Source organism: Lepidochelys olivacea (assembly GCF_965140295.1).
Source record: "Lepidochelys olivacea isolate rLepOli2 genome assembly, chromosome: 8".
NCBI classification, from domain to species: Eukaryota; Metazoa; Chordata; order Testudines; family Cheloniidae; genus Lepidochelys; species Lepidochelys olivacea.
The window spans coordinates 87481047-87499456 of record NC_140418.1 but is presented as its reverse complement, the minus strand read 5'-3'; the positions used below and the strand labels follow the sequence as shown (position 1 = coordinate 87499456).

General features: G+C 37.8%; 1 protein-coding gene across 1 annotated transcript in view; it reads left to right on the top strand.

Moving 5' to 3' along the window:
• The window catches only part of LRRC7 (leucine rich repeat containing 7), a 379972-nt gene that overhangs the window by 337318 nt on the left and 24244 nt on the right, over positions 1-18410 (top strand). The window contains exons 21-24 of the mRNA XM_084637479.1: positions 2641-2790; positions 9051-9170; positions 14576-14794; positions 16701-16793. Coding sequence (XP_084493605.1) covers positions 2641-2790; positions 9051-9170; positions 14576-14794; positions 16701-16793 — 582 coding nt within the window. The remainder of the gene's footprint in view (positions 1-2640; positions 2791-9050; positions 9171-14575; positions 14795-16700; positions 16794-18410) is intronic.

The following is an 18410-nucleotide window of genomic DNA, read 5'->3' as shown; positions in this document are numbered from 1 at the left end:
AGTAATATTGCCTTTAAAAATAAAATTAAACTAGGCAATTAAAAAATTATACTGTTTTTCCCCTTCCTTTTTTTTTTAAACCCATCTAACTTACATAAAGGATAGCTGGATGGTAGATTTGTTTTTTATATAAATGAGATGATTTCGAAATAAGGGTTCAAATTCTGCTCTCATTTACAGATGTGCAATAGGGGTATACTTTAAGGCAGAATATGGTCTGTGGTTGGTAATGTATCATTCATGACTAATTGGGGTTTCAAACATGACATCACTTTAAAATAAAAAAGGTCAAACCAATGAAAACTACTGACTAGAGCTGGTCAGAAAATTGATTTTCCATCCGTCAAAAAATTTTGAGATTGTGAAAAAAAATTCATTCTGAATTGGGACATAAAGCTGGAATTTTGAAATTTTTTGCAGAACTAAACTCTGGGAAAAAATTGTTTAGGGTCACTAAAAATGTTTTGTTTTGATATATATGACATTTTCAATTTTGATTTTGATCCCCCTTTTATTTTTATAAAAAATAAGTAAATTTTAAACTAAAAGATGTTTTGAAATGAAAAATCAAAACTTTGTTCTGAAAATTTTGAAATAGGATGTTTTGACATTTTCAAAATGATTTCCAATTTTTAAATGAAATTTCACTGAAATCCATACAATTTCACAAAAAAATCAGTTTAATCAAAATGGTATTTTCTGAATGAAAACTGTTTTAACAAAAATTTTCCAGTCAGTTCTACTTCTGACAATCACTAACCGAAGCCATATTAAAGTAAATAATTGATTGGTCTAGGTTTTGAAGACAAACTTATTACGACTTTTCTTCTCCAGCTTTGGGATGGTAGTGGCTTTCAGAAGTTCTTCATACATGACTCCATTGCCTTTAATATGCACTCTTCATGGAAAAACTAACTCAGAAGGCTTAATTCTTTTGATTTCCAGGAGTCCTTACCAAAAGAAAAATGGAACCTGCTAATGGTTTTGTCAGAAGTGAGATGGGTGTACTGCTGAAACCCTACCTTTTCAGTAATGCTCAGAGAGCATTGAAAGGCTCTGGATAGTGTTTGGCAATAGTGTATTACAAATACATCATAGCTTTTTAAAAAGAGGGAAAAAACATAAGTAAACTGTCAAAAATGTATTCTAACCCTCATTGGTGTTTTTAGGGGGCAATATTAAACCTGTAGCTTATTTAACTTTGTAATGGTAGCATTGGATATGCACAACTATTGCTTTTCAGTGTGGAGATTATTGTTATACCCATTTAGCTGTAGAAAGATGAGCATGTTTATTTTCCATGCAAAATATAGTATTGATGATATAATATTTCTATGCATGGTTTGACTATCCAGCCAAAAATACACTTTATAAATATGGGCTTGTTTCATAAATCAAAGCGGCCTTGAAAAACTGCTGTGGTCTAATGTGTAAATTATATGCATTTTTAAAATGTATTCAAATACATAATTTATGCTGGATCTTAACAACTCTGAAGTCAAGATACCCATTGCTATTCATGTACTAAAGAATGATGCATATTAAAATAACATTAAGGCTCAAACAGACAAACTTTAAAAAATGTATCTTGAAGATTGAAACTTCTTCCTTACCTCCGTTGCTGTACATGTGGTATGTAAAATTACTCCATTTTTGGAGACCACATAATACCTAATGAAAATGTGGTATCTTAAGAACAGAGGTTTCAGGCTAAACTTTGTATTTTCTGGATTTTGTTGGTTTAGGACACACTTTACAATTATTTTAAATATTTGTGTTTGGTGTAAGGAATACATTCATTCATATAAAGCATGCAGTGAAGATCCTGATTAATTAAATTAGGTTCATATTGATTAATGCAATTGAAAGTGATCTAATATACAGTAAATTTGCAGTATACAGTCAGAAACTGAGACTGTGACCATGGCGATACTTTGCACAAGATCAGTTTTATGGACCAACCTTTATGGAGATGTAGGAAGTGTAACAACCTTCATGTAAAAGGTCTTTGCTCCAGATGAAAACATATTGTGCTAACTGATGGAATTCTCAACCCAAACATATCAGGTTGCCTGTGCAGCTGGTTTGTAGCTGCTAATAAAGGAAATGGGCAGTAGTGGATCCAGCCAGCTGATCCTGTCATGTGGAATTTTGGTCCATTTAGTCCATGCGTGCACAGACCCATTCACTGTGTGTCTGTCCCAACCAAAATCCTCTCTTCCACAAAGAGCTTAGCACACAAGATGGTACAGAGACCTCTTGTATGGATTTTCCTGCTGTTACTTCCCAGCACTTCAAATACACAGATTTTTGGACCATCCGTGGGAGTATAGGGCGTCCCTGGTCCTATATCCATAAAATGACGTGTACCATACAATATACTAGAGTTTTCAGACTATGGGTATAAAAAATATTTCATTTTCTATCAGTGTTATAGTCTTTTTATGGTATCCATTTTATGTATAACCAGTACTGTATGTGCTTTTGTTCAACTGAGTGCATGCATCAAAAAGCTACTTATTTCTTGGTATCATTTGTTTGCTTATACTAAAACCTGTGAAGTTAACCATGTTTTTGCGATACTTAATTCAATGAGCATGTGTGTTCATATCCTGTCACGTGGTTATTTCCTTTACTCAGACCGCTGCTTACAAACACCACACTGTTAACCTTGGCATGCTGCACTCTGGAGGTTTGTCAGCAATGCATGCAGGCAGAAGCATGACTTTAAACTTGCAGACTAGATCTAAATTTGAAAACCAAATTCAGCAAGAGCTACCTCTACCAAAAGTAAGTATGGGATAGCCAGTATATACCAACATCACAGAATAAATTAATACCCTTTGCTTTTTCCTGCTTTAGCTTTTCATGCTTATACCCTGTAATCAGTCCAAAAAGCAAAGATGCTGGTACCATAGTTTGCCTAGTTAATAACCTTGCTTTTTGGATTAACTAGCTCACATGGCTGTTATTGCTGCTTTCTGCTCTTGTGTTGCAGACTAATGTTATCCTGATTATATGTTCTGGGAATAGCGCTGGGATTATGTTTCATGTTGTAGATGTTTAATCCTACAAATGGTACTGTAGACATTTTTTTAAGAATGTATGTAGATTGCATCACAGCAGCCAAGGTGTTCCACTTTCCACTAATTTATCTGTAACAGCACTGACACGCTTTGAGCCCCTACTGGCTACAATTACAGTATTTTTAAATTTTGGTTTTAAGTATTGGGGATATAGAAAAGAAAATTAGTGTTCTAAAACTTTTCAGTTTCTGATTTCATACCTATTATTGATATATTGGTGCATGTATATATGCATCATACACATGTATAAACATCTACTAATCTACATGGTTCATGAACGAAGTAGCTATAACAAGATAGAGTAGAATGTTACCCATTAAAATCTTGCCAAAATATTCATAGCGTGATGTAGAAGGGACTTTAATCTCTGCTTTAACACATGTGAGAGTAGTCTCACTGAAGTAAGGACAGGTCCTTGCAAGGAATAGCGTTGACATAAAATTCCAAACAGTCATATTATTTATGCATGTGCATATGAAATCAGTGTAACTACTCACATGCTCTACTGTTAGCCATGTGGCATAAGAGTTTTGCTGACCTGGAGTCTAACAGCCTGATCTAACTATTAATACATATAGTGTATTGTATTTCCCAGCCAGTAAGCATACCGGAATATTTCAACAGTACAAATACACACATTGCATTGCCAAGCTGCACCTAATAACTTATCCTTTCACATTTGGTTAGTTTCTTATGCCCTTCACTCTCTGCTTATCCAGAGTGTTACAAACCTTCATATTTGTACTTGTACATCTCCAATGTGGCAAAATTAATGACAACCAAATTGTCATCTTAAATATAGATGTGTACTCACTTAGAAAAGGAGTTTTCCAGCATTTGTCATATTTTTTTTCTTTCAAAGACTGTTGATATATCTTTGGGTGATATATTAATTCTTGTTCCAGGTCCTAGCAAGGAATCATTTTGACATGTAATTCCAGACAGCCTTAGTATTTCATGCATGTGTATTTATGAATGAGGTATTTCATATATCATGCACATCAAGAACTTTAGGTCATATGCTATATTTGACTTTAATGCATTCTGGTCAATGGGGAGTTACATGTGTGGATCTAGGGTGATATATGACCCCACGTGCGTATTCTTGTGACCAGCAACTAAGGACTCCAAGCTCTTACTCTAATATTCCTTCTGTTAAGCACTCAATCACAATCTGCTACATGCCACCATAAAATCTCATCTTAAAAATGTGGAAGAATGATATTCTCTTACTATACAATTTGCAAAGCAAAGACAAAGTTAGTGCTGATGTAATACTTTGAATTCCTAATACTGCTTATTTTTATTCCTTGATATCTTCTAGAACGTTTTGCATTTCTGGCTGTGGGACATAAATAACTTGTGAACTAAATGCTAAACTATAAATCTTCCACTGGCACTATGTAGATCTTTGAAAGGTGTCTACTGGAAATTTTGGAATTGTCTGCAAGTGTGTTGTGGACTCAGACTGTTTTCACAGAAAATGTTGATTCAGTTTTTATTCAAAGAAGGGTAATACAGTAGAATGTTTATAACTAAACATAAGTCACTTGAAATTCTCACATTCAGAATGCATATCTCACAGGAAAAAAGATTGCTTACATATATCAACCTTTTCTTTCTGAAAACTGAATGCCTGTGGGCAATCCACATCCGTGGAGCCTGCAAATTTAATGACTGTAGCAGCTTTTGATGTGTTCTCTCTGATTTGTTGTTTAAGATTTTTTTTATCATTATCCTGGTTATTAAAATAACCTTACTTCATTTTGCAGGTGTCTCCACATCTAGACAGATTGAAACAACACCATCATACATTTAAACATCTGCAATGTTTTATTGGTTTCTTAATTTTCAGTTCTACATCTGTCTACTTAAAAGTTTTGAAAGGGATACATTCTATATGCATGTAATCCCTGCTGACATTAATTGGAGTATATATTGATGAAAGAGCAAATTTTAATACATTTTAAACAATACTATGCTTAAGTTATTGATGTTCAGCTATAGGGTCAGCTGGATCTGATTTTAATTTTAACTCTGAGAACTCAAGCAAGGGAGAGAAACTCTAGAAGCAAAAGTATTCCTCCAATATGTAGGTGCATTAAAGGAAGGAGATGTAGCAGGAAGTTTGTCCCCACAGCACACTCGCACACAATCTGGTTTCTAGTGCTATGAATCAAGGGGAGCAGCTAGTGCTTTTAACAGAGAGCTAAGAGCCCAATAAATGGTGTGTTTTGGAGCAGGAGGAGAGGACCTGGGCCTCAGCCCCTTATATACCAGGATTGCTGTACTAGGGAGAATGCCTGTTATACCAGTTGAGCAGTTATAGCAAGAATGACTACGTCAATTGTTTATTCCAGGCCTTCTCCTCCTCTCATTTACAGCAGCATAATTTGACTCCAAAGAAGTTACTGATTTCCATTGGTGAAAGTAAGAAGGATCATGTGCATTATGCTTTTCAAAGCTGTAATATATCCAAACAACACCACTTGGGTGGTTTGCTCCTTTTTTTTCTCCCTAGTGTTGCTCAGACTCAAAAGAGCAATAATTAAGGCCTAACTGGCCAATGGCAGCTCAAAGAGTCAAAGAAAACAATTAGGGATGTAAAAAGAAAAGGAATACTTGTGCACCTTAGCGACTAACCAGTAAACATAACCAACGAAAGCTTATGCTCAAATAAATTGGTTAGTCGCTAAGGTGCCACAAGTACTCCTTTTCTTTTTGCGAACACAGACTAACACGGCTGCTACTCTGAAACCTGTAATTAGGGATGTGTTTATCTTTCTTAATCTGTTCTACTGCTTCTAGAATCATAGAATCATAGAATATCAGGGTTGGAAGGGACCTCAGGAGGTCATCTAGTCCAACCCCCTGCTCAAAGCAGGACCAATCCACAAGTAAATCATCCCAGCCAGGGCTTTGTCAAGCCTGACCTTAAAAACTTCTAAGGAAGGAGATTCTACCACCTCCCTAAGTAACGCATTCCAGTGTTTCACCACCCTCCTAGTGAAAAAGTTTTTCCTAATATCCAGCCTAAACCTCCCTCACTGCAACTTGAGACCATTACTCCTTGTCCTGTCCTCTTCTATCACTGAGAATAGTCTAGAACCATCCTCTCTGGAACCACCTTTCAGGTAGTTGAAAGCAGCTATCAAATCCCCCCTCATTCTTCTCTTCCGCAGACTAAACAATCCCAGTTCCCTCAGCCTCTCCTCATAAGTCATGTGTTCCAGACCCCTAATCATTTTTGTTGCCCTTCGCTGGACTCTCTCCAATTTATCCACATCCTTCTTGTAGTGTGGGGCCCAAAACTGGACACAGTACTCCAGATGAGGCCTCACCAATGTCGAATAGAGGGGGACGATCATGTCCCTCGATCAGCTCGCTATGCCCCTACTTATACATCCCAAAATGCCATTGGCCTTCTTGGCAACAAGGGCACACTGCTGACTCATATCCAGCTTCTCGTCCACTGTCACCCCAGGTCCTTTTCCGCAGAACTGCTGCCTAGCCATTCGGTCCCTAGTCTGTAGCTGTGCATTGGGTTCTTCCGTCCTAAGTGCAGGACCCTGCACTTATCCTTATTGAACCTCATCAGATTTCTTTTGGCCCAATCCTCCAATTTGTCTAGGTCCCGCTGTATCCTATCCCTGCCCTCCAGCGTATCTACCACTCCTCCTAGTTTAGTATCATCCGCAAATTTGCTGAGAGTGCAATCCACACCATCCTCCAGATCATTTATGAAGATATTGAACAAAACCGGCCCCAGGACCGACCCCTGGGGCACTCCACTTGACACCGGCTGCCAACTAGACATGGAGCCATTGATCACTACCCGTTGAGCCCAACAATCTAGACAACTTTCTACTATCACATTGAACTGTTGCTTCTTACTTTTTATCTAGATGTAATCGGTGTAAAACGTCTATTGATGTGCAGTTCATTCAGCCTCTGTCAAATGAATAACTTTATAAGCAGCCAAATTCATTTTCCTGTCAAAAACGAAAAGTTCAATCATCACAGATTTTTCCCAATCTTGTACAGAAAACAGTAAACAACTGCATCATTTTTCTTTATTCCGCAGCTTTAAATCACCTCTACAATTACAGTCACTGTCTTATAAAAATGGCACCACATTCTCTGTAGTGGAAAAAGGAACTTCTTTCAGAAGAATGCCTTCAATTTTAAAGTTCATATGATAATTATTTTTAACACTGTATGGATTCTTGCTTAGATGAACTTCAGGATCAAAAGTATATTACTCTCTCCCCTAGGACCAATCAAACAGTCACACAGTATGTTACTTTGTCAGAAAATATTGTCATAGAGGCACAGTCCTTTGAATAGCATATAGCACATGATTTGTTTTAAATGTTCTTATCAGTTTTACAAAGTAGGAGTAACTCTGGGGATTAACTGGTGAAATTAGTCACATCACACGGGTGACACACTTGCTTTTCTCTGTGTATTTTTATTCTCAGAATAGAGACTATGCAATGGGAAGTTTTCATTTCTAATGTTGCTCACTTGAATAATCTCTCAAGATACACATCTCATTTTCATGACTCCAAGGGGATTGCAATCATGCAGTCTCATTCAACCAAACTGAGAAACAGGGTAGGAGGCATTGGTAGTACTCAGATATCTAAAGGGTTTCCACAAGCAAAAAACCCAATTGGAAATAATCTGAAACAATGGCCCAGATTCTGAACTGCAGACAAGGAAAACAGTAGTGTGTAAGCAGTACGGTAATGGCTCTAAGCAACTTTTGCATTCCTTTGATCCTTCTTGGCACTGGGCCAGTCCCTGGCATATAATAGAGTGGTTTAAAATCTGCTTTAATTTATGCTATCTGCTGATGGTCCCAAGGGTCTGTTACAATAGATGAGGGATCAGCCATATGTAATGGACTCACAGCCATGCTCTCATTCTCCTAGCCGTGCATTTGTGCCAGCAGAAGTATCATCAGAGGATCCTCCACATTGTAGAAATTCTCCTGTGGCTGGATCTGCCCTGTGATGGCAGGATTTTGAAAGGATTCAGTCAAGAAAGTTATGTTTATGTGAATAAAAATTAATTAAGCCTAACTAAAAAAATTAATAAATGGAAAATAAAATTAGATTAAGATAGAATAGGACACCAAGACCACAAAAATGACTGAAAAAGAGATGAGTAAAGTTACCAGTGAAGGAAAATGACCAGGATTAAATGTGTCCAAGGGGGAGGAAACAGAAAAGAATAATAGAAGTATGACCCTGTTTCAGGAAAGCACTTAAACATGTGCTTAAGTCCATCCTTATTCGGGAAAGCACTTAAGTATGTGCTTAATTTTAAGCATGTGCTTAAGTACCATTGACTTAATTGGAATTTAAACATATGCTTAAGTGCTTTCCTGAACTGGGGTCTGTAAGAGCAGTGCAGAAGGTAACCCAAGGTATGACAACTATAACTTCAGTATTGTCTGTATTAAATATAACATTTTAAAAAAATGCATTGTAAATTTAACATTTCATATTTACATTATAGATGATGGTGAGATATTTATACATTCTTTCATTGCTCTTTACTTACTTACAGTTTGAATGAGCAGTATGATGTTTTTAGATTGTGTGATTCTGTAGCACACTATTGTGTTAAAAATGTAATTTCAGAAAAATATTTACTGTTCCATGATTTCAGACTTTGAGTTAATTTTCTCACTTCTCTCATTATTGCCAAGATAATTAATGAGCATCTAAAGTTCTCCCATTTAAAGTAAGGTCCACAGACAACAGTGCAGTCAAGACTGCAGCAAGTATATAGTTCTTATACATTAACACGATATGGGGATAAAGCATAAAATGATTCCCATTACAAATGAAATGCTGTGCAACTGAACAAGGTGGATTTGGGGCAAAAGTAAGTGGTGGTTTTATACAGTGATCTGTCAAGGCACTAAAGTATATCCTACCATTTTTACAATAGACCCCATCACAGCAGAGCAACATTCTAGACAATGGACAAGAAGATGTTTCTGCTAGTAGCCAATGGAACCCATATCCACTTGGAAGGCGGGATGTGCCACCAGATACCATTACTAAAAAGGTAACCAGTAGCAACATGATGATATAAAATCAGACATTTATGTACTGTCAGCTTTTTCCTTCACCCACCAAAATCAGCAGCAATCCCCTTACTCCAGTTGGCTTCAGTGGACACAGGATAGGTGCAATGCATTTTTTCTTCAAGGCTTAGAACAGCTTGTAAATTCATAATCTAATCATATTTTCAGTTCTAACCTGTTTTTGAGCTCATTTATGCCAAGTTAACTTATTATGTTTGCAAAAGTGGATGCATGTACCAGTATGTTCTGCATACACAAACTAGATAGCTGGGCAAATAACTGCACACTCTAGCTGCACAAAATATTCATATTCCTACATTCTTAGGGTACAGTAATTTAATGCAGTAATTTAAAACTAAGTGTGGAGAAAGAGACCAGCTCAAGGCTTGCTGAAAATTTGGCCATTGGTGGTAATTGTTAATCTACATGTTTTGGTTCTGATCTTTCTTGCACTAGTTAGAGGAGTGAACAAAGTGAGTAAAAATGGTGTACGTGAATCAGAGTCAGGTCCAAAGACATAATGAATATATTGCGAATGCTGCACTTCAAATACCTTTAAGTATTGATCAGGTAAATATTTTCCTACTGGCTTCAGATTTTTTCATTCAACACAGAAGCAGCAGTCTTTGCCATTACAAAAATTATAGAGTGAAAAGAGGTCATTTATAAATGTGCAGGAGAATTACTCAAGTAGGTCATCAGGTCCAGATGCAATAGAAGTCACTCTGCTCAGTGCAGCCCAGGGACCATTCCCTCCTGGAATCCCCAGGAACATAAATCATTGCAAGAGACAACGGGTGGTTGAAGGCAGATGGGGCCCTGGCCTTGCATTTGTGGAGCTGGGCACTGAGAGTAGGCTGAACCACTCAAAGGGATTGTATAGTATACACAGGAGCTGGGAGAAGGATTCTACTTCCTGAGAGGAGTCACACCTGATTTTCTCCAGTATATGTGAGGTCAGGATTAGACTCATCAGCTCAAACAATATATTTTATGTCTTGTATTGGAACTCTGATATGCATTATTGTGATAAGAAACTGAAAAGTGAAATCCGTAGTAGACATTTCAATATCCTGCTGTACAGATGTGGTATGTTAAAACATTACACAATGCATCAGAATCTGTTTAACTCATTGGCACTATCCATTGTTGTAGCCATCGTCAGCAGTTTGAATTGCATTGGCAATAACAGACTCCCAGCTTCAAATAATTAACTTTTATGATGGATGTTAAAATAATATATAGAATACAAATGAAATCAAGGGAAAACATTCCATACAATAGAGATGTTTTTTCAGCAGAATTTCTGTTTCTGTTTCTAAGTGATTTCTGTTTCTAGAAAAGGATTTATTCTCAACTTAACCTTTATACAGCAGAAACCATGCTATAAAGGCACAAGAAGCATTGATATAATCTTTGCAAACAAAATCTATGAAAATGAAAGAGAGAATGAATGATGAATATTATTTACTTTTCATTCTCAATAGGTATTTTTAACGTGTATTTATGACAATGCTAATTTCCCTTGCATTGAACGTGACCTAGAATATTTTGTTTCATTTTTTCACCAGTTGAAGGCTTAAATGTAACAATCATTTTGAAATTAATTTCAGAGTCTTCTGTAAAATTAAATTCTCATATACTGAATAATGTGATTTTGTAAAAATAAATAAGGGGTAAAACTGCACTCCCACTAGCATAATCACACTAGCTTTAATGGGTTTGTGTCAATGCAAATGAGAGCAGAATCTGGTACAGAGCCCCCTGTGTGTAACCTATCCATAATAAATCTAATTTCTTCAGTTTAAATGACAGAATATATATCATGTAAATGATCCATACCTGTAGGACCAGTGTTGATTAGTTACATGGTAACTACGAGGCAGTGGGTTATCACCATGTAACTGCAGTATGTATGTATTGTACCATACAACCATGGTAATTACCGTGCAACTATTAACTATACAATTACATAGTAATTCATGGTTATTTCTCTCCTCTTAACTATGCAGCGTGTAGATTAAATGCTGGTTACTTCTAGCTCCAAGGTGATCAATTACACAGTAATCTGCAGGCAATCATTAGAATATTTCCATTAAAAAGTAGTTTGGTATTTTTGCCCTTTGATTTAGAATGCCACTCTGTAAATCTATTCATTTGCTGAAAAACAATCCTCTCCTCATTTTAATACTGCTGGAGATGCACTTTTTCTGTGGTGCCTACGAGAAACTAGTTGACAAAGTCATCTACATATTTATCTATGAGTTAACTGCTCATTATGAGAAAGAAAGGGATTCACTGTTAGGAGATAAGATCACTGAAAATGAAGCTGGGGATTGCTCAAGGGGCAGATGAATGAGGTTGAATGAAGGAGGGGAAATAGAAGAAAGATAGTCAGACATAAACCTGGTGTATCTGCCACAAGAGGATCACCCCAGTGGCATGGAGCCAGAATACAAGCACCAACATCACCCACTCCCCTCCTTGCAGCTGATATAGGGAACATGGCTAGGGAAAAGGTGTGTGGGCCAGGGCATTTCTGCACCTTGGCTGCTGTATGAGCCCCTTGAGATTCATTTGGTCTGTGGTGAATTTGGTACAAGTTAGTGGTCTATGCTAGTACACATGACCAATGGACTGCTGGCCTAGAATTAGAATATGCAAAAGTGATTAAAACTGCTGTTGCCCTCCTCTTCTGAGTTGAGTGCATGCCTTGCCCATAGCTGAGGAGCTGGTGCTCTGTTTTGTTTTCATTATGTGCATCTGTCACTCAGCCCTGAGGTGATCCAAGCCAACAAAATAGATATGAAGATTTTTTTGGTGTTGGGCCACAATTTCTGTATGCAAGACCTTTAAGCAGATTTCTTCCTCTGAGGAAGACAGTGCACCTGCTGTGGACTTCTGTGAAGGACATCTTCAGGTTACATTTGTGCCGTGACTTGAAGCTGATGAGATGCTACTCATTTTCAAGCATCCCATGATGACTATCTGGTGAAAATAGTCGGGCTCAACGGGTAGTGATCAATGGCTCCATGTCTAGTTGGCAGCTGGTATCAAGTGGAGTGCCCCAAGGGTCGGTCCTCGGGCTGGTTTTGTTCAATATCTTCATAAATGATCTGGAGGATGGTGTGGATAGCACCCTCAGCAAGTTTGCAGATTACACTAAACTGGGAGGAGAGGTAGATACGCTGGAGGGTAGGGAGACGATACAGAGGGACCTAGACAAATTAGAGGATTGGGCCAAAAGAAATCTGATGAGGTTCAACAAGGACAAGTGCCGAGTCCTGCACTTAGGACGGAAGAATCCCATGCACTGCTACAGACTAGGGACCGAATGGCTCGGCAGCAGTTCAGCAGAAAAGGACTTAGGGGTTACAGTGGACGAGAAGCTGGATATGAGTCAACAGTGTGCCCTTGTTGCCAAGAAGGCCAATGGCATTTTGGGATGTATACATAGGGGCATTGCCAGCAGATTGAGAGACGTGATCGTTCCCCTCTATTCAACATTGGTGAGGCCTCATCTGGAGTACTGTGTCCAGTTTTGGGCCCCACACTACAAGAAGGATGTGGAAAAATTGGAAAGAGTCCAGCGGAGGGCAACAAAAATGGTTAGGGGGCTGGAACACATGACTTATGAGGAGAGGCTGAGGGAACTGGGATTGTTTAGTCTGCGGAAGAGAAGAATGAGGGGGGATTTGATAGCTGCTTTCAACTACCTGAAAGGGGGTTCCAAAGAGGATGGCTCTAGACTGTTCTCAGTGGTAGCTGATGACAGAACAAGGAGTAATGGTCTCAAGTTGCAGTTGGGAAGGTTTAGGCTGGATATTAGGAAAAAAATTTTCACCTTGAGGGTGGTGAAACACTGGAATGCGTTACCTAGGGAGGTGGTAGAATCTCCTTCCTTAGAGGTTTTTAAGGTCAGGCTTGACAAAGCCTTGGCTGGGATGATTTACTTGTGGATTGGTCCTGCTTTGAGCAGGGGGTTAGACTAGATGACCTCCTGAGGTCCCTTCCAACCCTGATATTCTATGATTCTATGAAAATCCAAGTACAGAGTCAATGTGAAACTACGGATATATTCTGGCCAGATCCTCAGCTTGTATAAATTGGCATAGCTTCATTAAACAGCTAAGGATCTGGCCAGTTATCATTAAGGCATATTGTTTTGAGTCACTATATCAGATTTCTCCTTCTGGCCATGTTCTGCCTCTGTGATCTTGGGCAAGGCACTGAAGTTCTCTCAGGGTCTCTAACATGCCTGTCATAAATTGCTGAGTTTACATACTCTAAAGATGGCCAGTAACATAGGATTGTGACGTTTCATGGAGGTAGTAAGATATGAGCATTCCTTGGAGCATTCATTTTACTCATTCCTTTATGGCTAAGTTGCATGCCAATTATTAATAAGCATCAACAGTTCAATCCTGTCATCATAAACAGTATAAATTGTTTTCAATTAATTTATTTTTAAATTATTTGACTCAAATGTGTATGTAATGTATGTGTATAAACAGACTGTATGTTGAAAAGTAAGCAAGTGTGCAACTTTACCATGTCAAGAATAGAGTAACATACAAACCAAACCCCACATGTTAGAGCAATAAAATTGAAAATGTGACAGATAAGCAGGGATTGAAGACTATTATCAGTGGCCTTTCTCTGATAAATATCAAAAGACAGTGAACAAAATAACACAAGTTCAATATTTTCCATAATTTTGAAAAGTATGAATCTTTTCAAATTACTAACTACTAGCTCTTTTCAAAAAGTTGATAATCCGATTAGTGACATTGGTAAACATAAGGTCATGTAAAAAACACATTCTTTATTGGGACAATGCATTGACACTGAATAGTATCCACTTGGCTTCTGCTAGCCTGTGACATGATTATAAACAAGCACTGAATTTAAACTATATTATAAAATGTGATTTTTAATAGATAATCCTGAAACAGTGTACAATTTAGGCCAATATTTGTGATAAATAGAGAATAAGCTCTATTCCAAACTATCCTCAAATTCAATGCTACCCAATATTTAACATTTTTTAGAATGTGCTGCAAAATCATCTTATTTATTTCATCATTATATATTTTCATTTCATGAGATTTTCGGACCAGAAACATATAACATGAAATAAGGCATAAAATATTTTCCTTTTATGTATCAGACTCTGTACATTTGATCTCAGTTATGGCTCCTAGATTCACTAAATGCAATGGATAAATCCTTGCTGGTTTTAATCACGGTTGTTTCCAACTGTGGTCAAAAGGCAAACCTCTGATATTTATTTAAGAGGTTTGCTTTTACTTGACTGTGTAAGTTGTAATAATTGCTTCTTTTCAGCTTCCTGAATTTCTGGCCTAACGGGTTACGTTACCCACAGGCAGGTAGCCATATCCAGACTTTGATGGGATCTCAAAGCCTACAACATCGGAGTCGAGAGCAGCAATATGAAGGAAACATGAATAAAGTTACCATTCAGCAGTTTCAATCACCACTGCCAATTCAGATCCCTTCTTCGCAGAGCTCTCGGGCACCTCAGGCCGGGAGGTGCTTAATTCAAACCAAAGGGCAGAGGAGTATGGATGGTTATCAAGAGCAGGTGAGAAAATGTGTATATAAATAACATGCTGATGAAGCAACATTGGGCAGGGGGGTTCCTGTCAGGTAGCAGCTAAATTGTTAGGAAAGTGAGGGGCTACATTAACAGGAAGTTGTGATTCTTGGTCTATGTAAGGATTATCAACTTGCAAGGATTTTGATTCGTGTTTTATGATTGTATGTACATGCTTAGGCTTGTTGATTATGAATGGCAATTACCATATACACAACATTGAGCAATGTGAGTGATTAGTCTGATATTTTACGGAAGGAGCAGAACTTTGAGCCTACTTATAGTTGAGTTCCTGTGGATAGATTTTAAAGATAACTTTCTGTCTGCAACAGAATCATGATTTTTTTCAAAGCATTTTGGTTTTGTTTTATGGTTGCATTATTCCACTGCGGTTGCACTTAACACAGTACTAGCAAATTGAATGGACATAAATTGTACTATTGATCATGCCATTTCTCTAAAAGCATTCATTGAAATGTCTCAGGGGCCTTAATCAGCTCCAGTCTTTTTATTTGTGCCTGTAGCAATTTGTTTCACTTGGAAAATGTATACCCACTCCCATTCCTGTCCACTTTCTAACTGGGTACTTGAATACTTATAATATTTGGAAACCTAAAAAGCCTACTTACAAACAAATAAGTGATGCATTTAATGACAAATATGATCCACTTTTTATCAGGAAGGTTACTGACATTTTCCCCTGATTCACTAATTAAAATGGGTGCTTCAGTAACAAGTATGTCATAAATGTACCCATGTTGTGGACAGCTGACAGATTTATACATAAATGTGTTTTTAAAGTTTTATTCCTGAAAGTACTGCTTAAATTTAAATGTGATGTTTTTACTTAACATTAACTGAAAACCTAAAGTCCGACACAATGCAAATTCATATTGATATTTTTCCAGCTGCTTTAATGGGAGCTATAACAGGCCTATTATTGCAGTTATTTTAATAGTATCATTGTTAATCTAAGAATTGACACTTTCTGAGATGGTCCAACTGATCCAGAGTTTTTTGGCCTTAAGGACACAGTGCAGCCAATCTCTTCTTTCTGGCATTGATTTGAGAGGCAGAGTACCAAGGGATGATGGGGGAATTGATTGGTTGTGGAGGATGATCCTATTTTCTACCACTGAAGAAAGGAGGATTCATGTGCATTTAGATGTGTTTTATTGAACAGTGTATAGGCTCTTAGGTATGAGGAAGAGTGTGTATTTTAGATGTCTGAACATTAAATAAACAAAACATTGAAGAAAAAGAGCTTTTAAGGAGTAATACTCAGAGAAATGAGAAACCACAGTTTTTCAAGTGGCTTCTGCATATTACCACTGGTGGTATCTGGTGCCTCTGGCATTGATTTGCGGAATTTTTCTAGTGAACAGTGTCTGTGGACATCACTCACCTAATCCCTCCCTCATAGAGGATTCTGAGGATATAAAATGGGGAGAGGCCTTAGCTAGCCTTCAGATTCTTTTAAACCACCAAAAGTGCAGTGATCTGAAATGAGGACACTGTGTGTAATAACTTTCCTCATTAGTTTCTTTTAATTTTGCCCTTTGTGGCTATTTTCTTTTGAGTTAGTTAGATTAACAGTTACTTTGTAAGGTGTTCTTCAGTCAGACGAATAAAGAAGAAACAGTACCTGTCAGGCACAGTTATTGTTTGCATGATCCTCAGAAGTGTGAGGGCATATTAAAAATGATGAAATATCACATTTGTGTACTTCAAAACAACATTATTAATGTTTTTTAATACTCTGTACAATATAATTCAGAATGGTCAACTCCAATAGTTAACCATAAACCAAAATGTGTCAGGCAGAGACACAATTGTTTAGAAGATTAGCTTTAAAGATTAGCTTCGATTATCTTTCCATATCTTTTTAACATAGTTTTGTGTGAGAATAGAAAAGAATCCTGGACTTGGATTTAGTATCAGTGGTGGAATAAGTGGACAAGGAAATCCATTCAAACCTTCTGATAAGGTAAGATGTGAATTTCTTACTAATGGTCTTTATTACAGAGAGCCAAACAATGTCCTCAGATACAAGCATGTGAAATTCAATAGAAGTTGTGAACATACAGAAATTGGTCCAGGATGTGACTTTTTTAAACAAAAATGGGTATTTTCCTTCTGGTTGATAAATAAAGGTTTAATCAAAACAGGCTATTCCCTGTATTGCACTAGTTAATCTTTTCATGCGGTTTGCCTTTTCCCAAGTACCAACTTTCTTGACTTGTTGTAAGTAGGGTTGCCAATTTCCTAATGCCAGTAAACTGAACACCCTTGCCCCACCTGCTGCCCTGCCACTGCCATGCCCCTTCCCTGAGGCCCCGCCCCTGCCCAAGGCCCGGCCCCTGTTCCCTCCATCCCCCCTCCCTTCATCGCTTGCTCTTCCCACCCTTGGTCATGTACTCATTTTCACTGCAAGGCCCAAACAGGCATATTTATTGTTTTGACAGATGTATTATGCTAAGTTCAGGTTTTATTTGTTACAGGATGCTAGAGCTGGCAGCAAAATAGTCAAAAAGGGTAATTTTTTAAAAAATGAAATTTCACAAAGGTTTTCATGATTCTTTCCTTTCCCTCTTCCCATTTTTCATAACCAGCTCCAGTTTTTTGTTCACTAAAGTTATTGTAAATTTATTTGTGGAATTAGGACCACACATTATCAAAGCTGCAATGGGTCCATTAAAGGCCCAGTCCTGAAGCCCAAATACAAATCCATAGAGCACAACCACAGAAATGCACACCTGTCCAGATACCTCTATAAATAAATATGTAGAAACTGACTCCCACACCTACATGCAGATACACACATGTATTCATGTGTACACATCTAGCATGCACTAACACATATACTTCTACATTATTTATTATTACAATTGTTGTTTAGTGCCTAGAGACCCCAACTAAGATCAGGACTCCACATTGGTAGGTGCTGGACATACACATAAAAAGAGAGAGTCTGCAACAAAGAGTTTATAATGTAGTTAGACAAAGGTGGGGACAAATGTATGATACATTGGCTCTTCTGCAATTACTAGTCAACAACATTCACTTTTTAAGAAATAATACATTTCTTTTAGAGTTCCCTTCTGTTTTAAACACTTGTTATGAAATGAATACACAGACATATTTTATGTCATCAATTTTTTGTGCACAAGCCAGAAAAAGGAATCAAAGTCAGAGAGTTAGGCTGCAAATTTTATTCACACAGGTATACACACATGCGGCAATACACACACTTCCCTACACAAAGACACACAGTCTCTTACACACATACAATGCATGCATGCACACACTTGCCGACACAGAGACACTTTTTCATACACTTTTCTGGGTGCTGCCTGGAGGGGAAAAGATGAAGGTGGGGGAGAAGGAGAGGGGATGGAGAGGGAAAGAGGCCAAGGACGAGAGCAGCGTGGAGGTGAGAAGGAGAATGGGGGGGTCGGGGGTCTGTGGGGGCCAATGGGGATGCAGGGGGAGGCAGAAGGCTACAGGGGGTGTAGGGAGCACAGGGTGTATAGTGACATAATGGGAGTGCAGCAGTGTATGGAGGTGAATGGGATGCAAGGGTGTGAGGGGGTGAGGGACATGG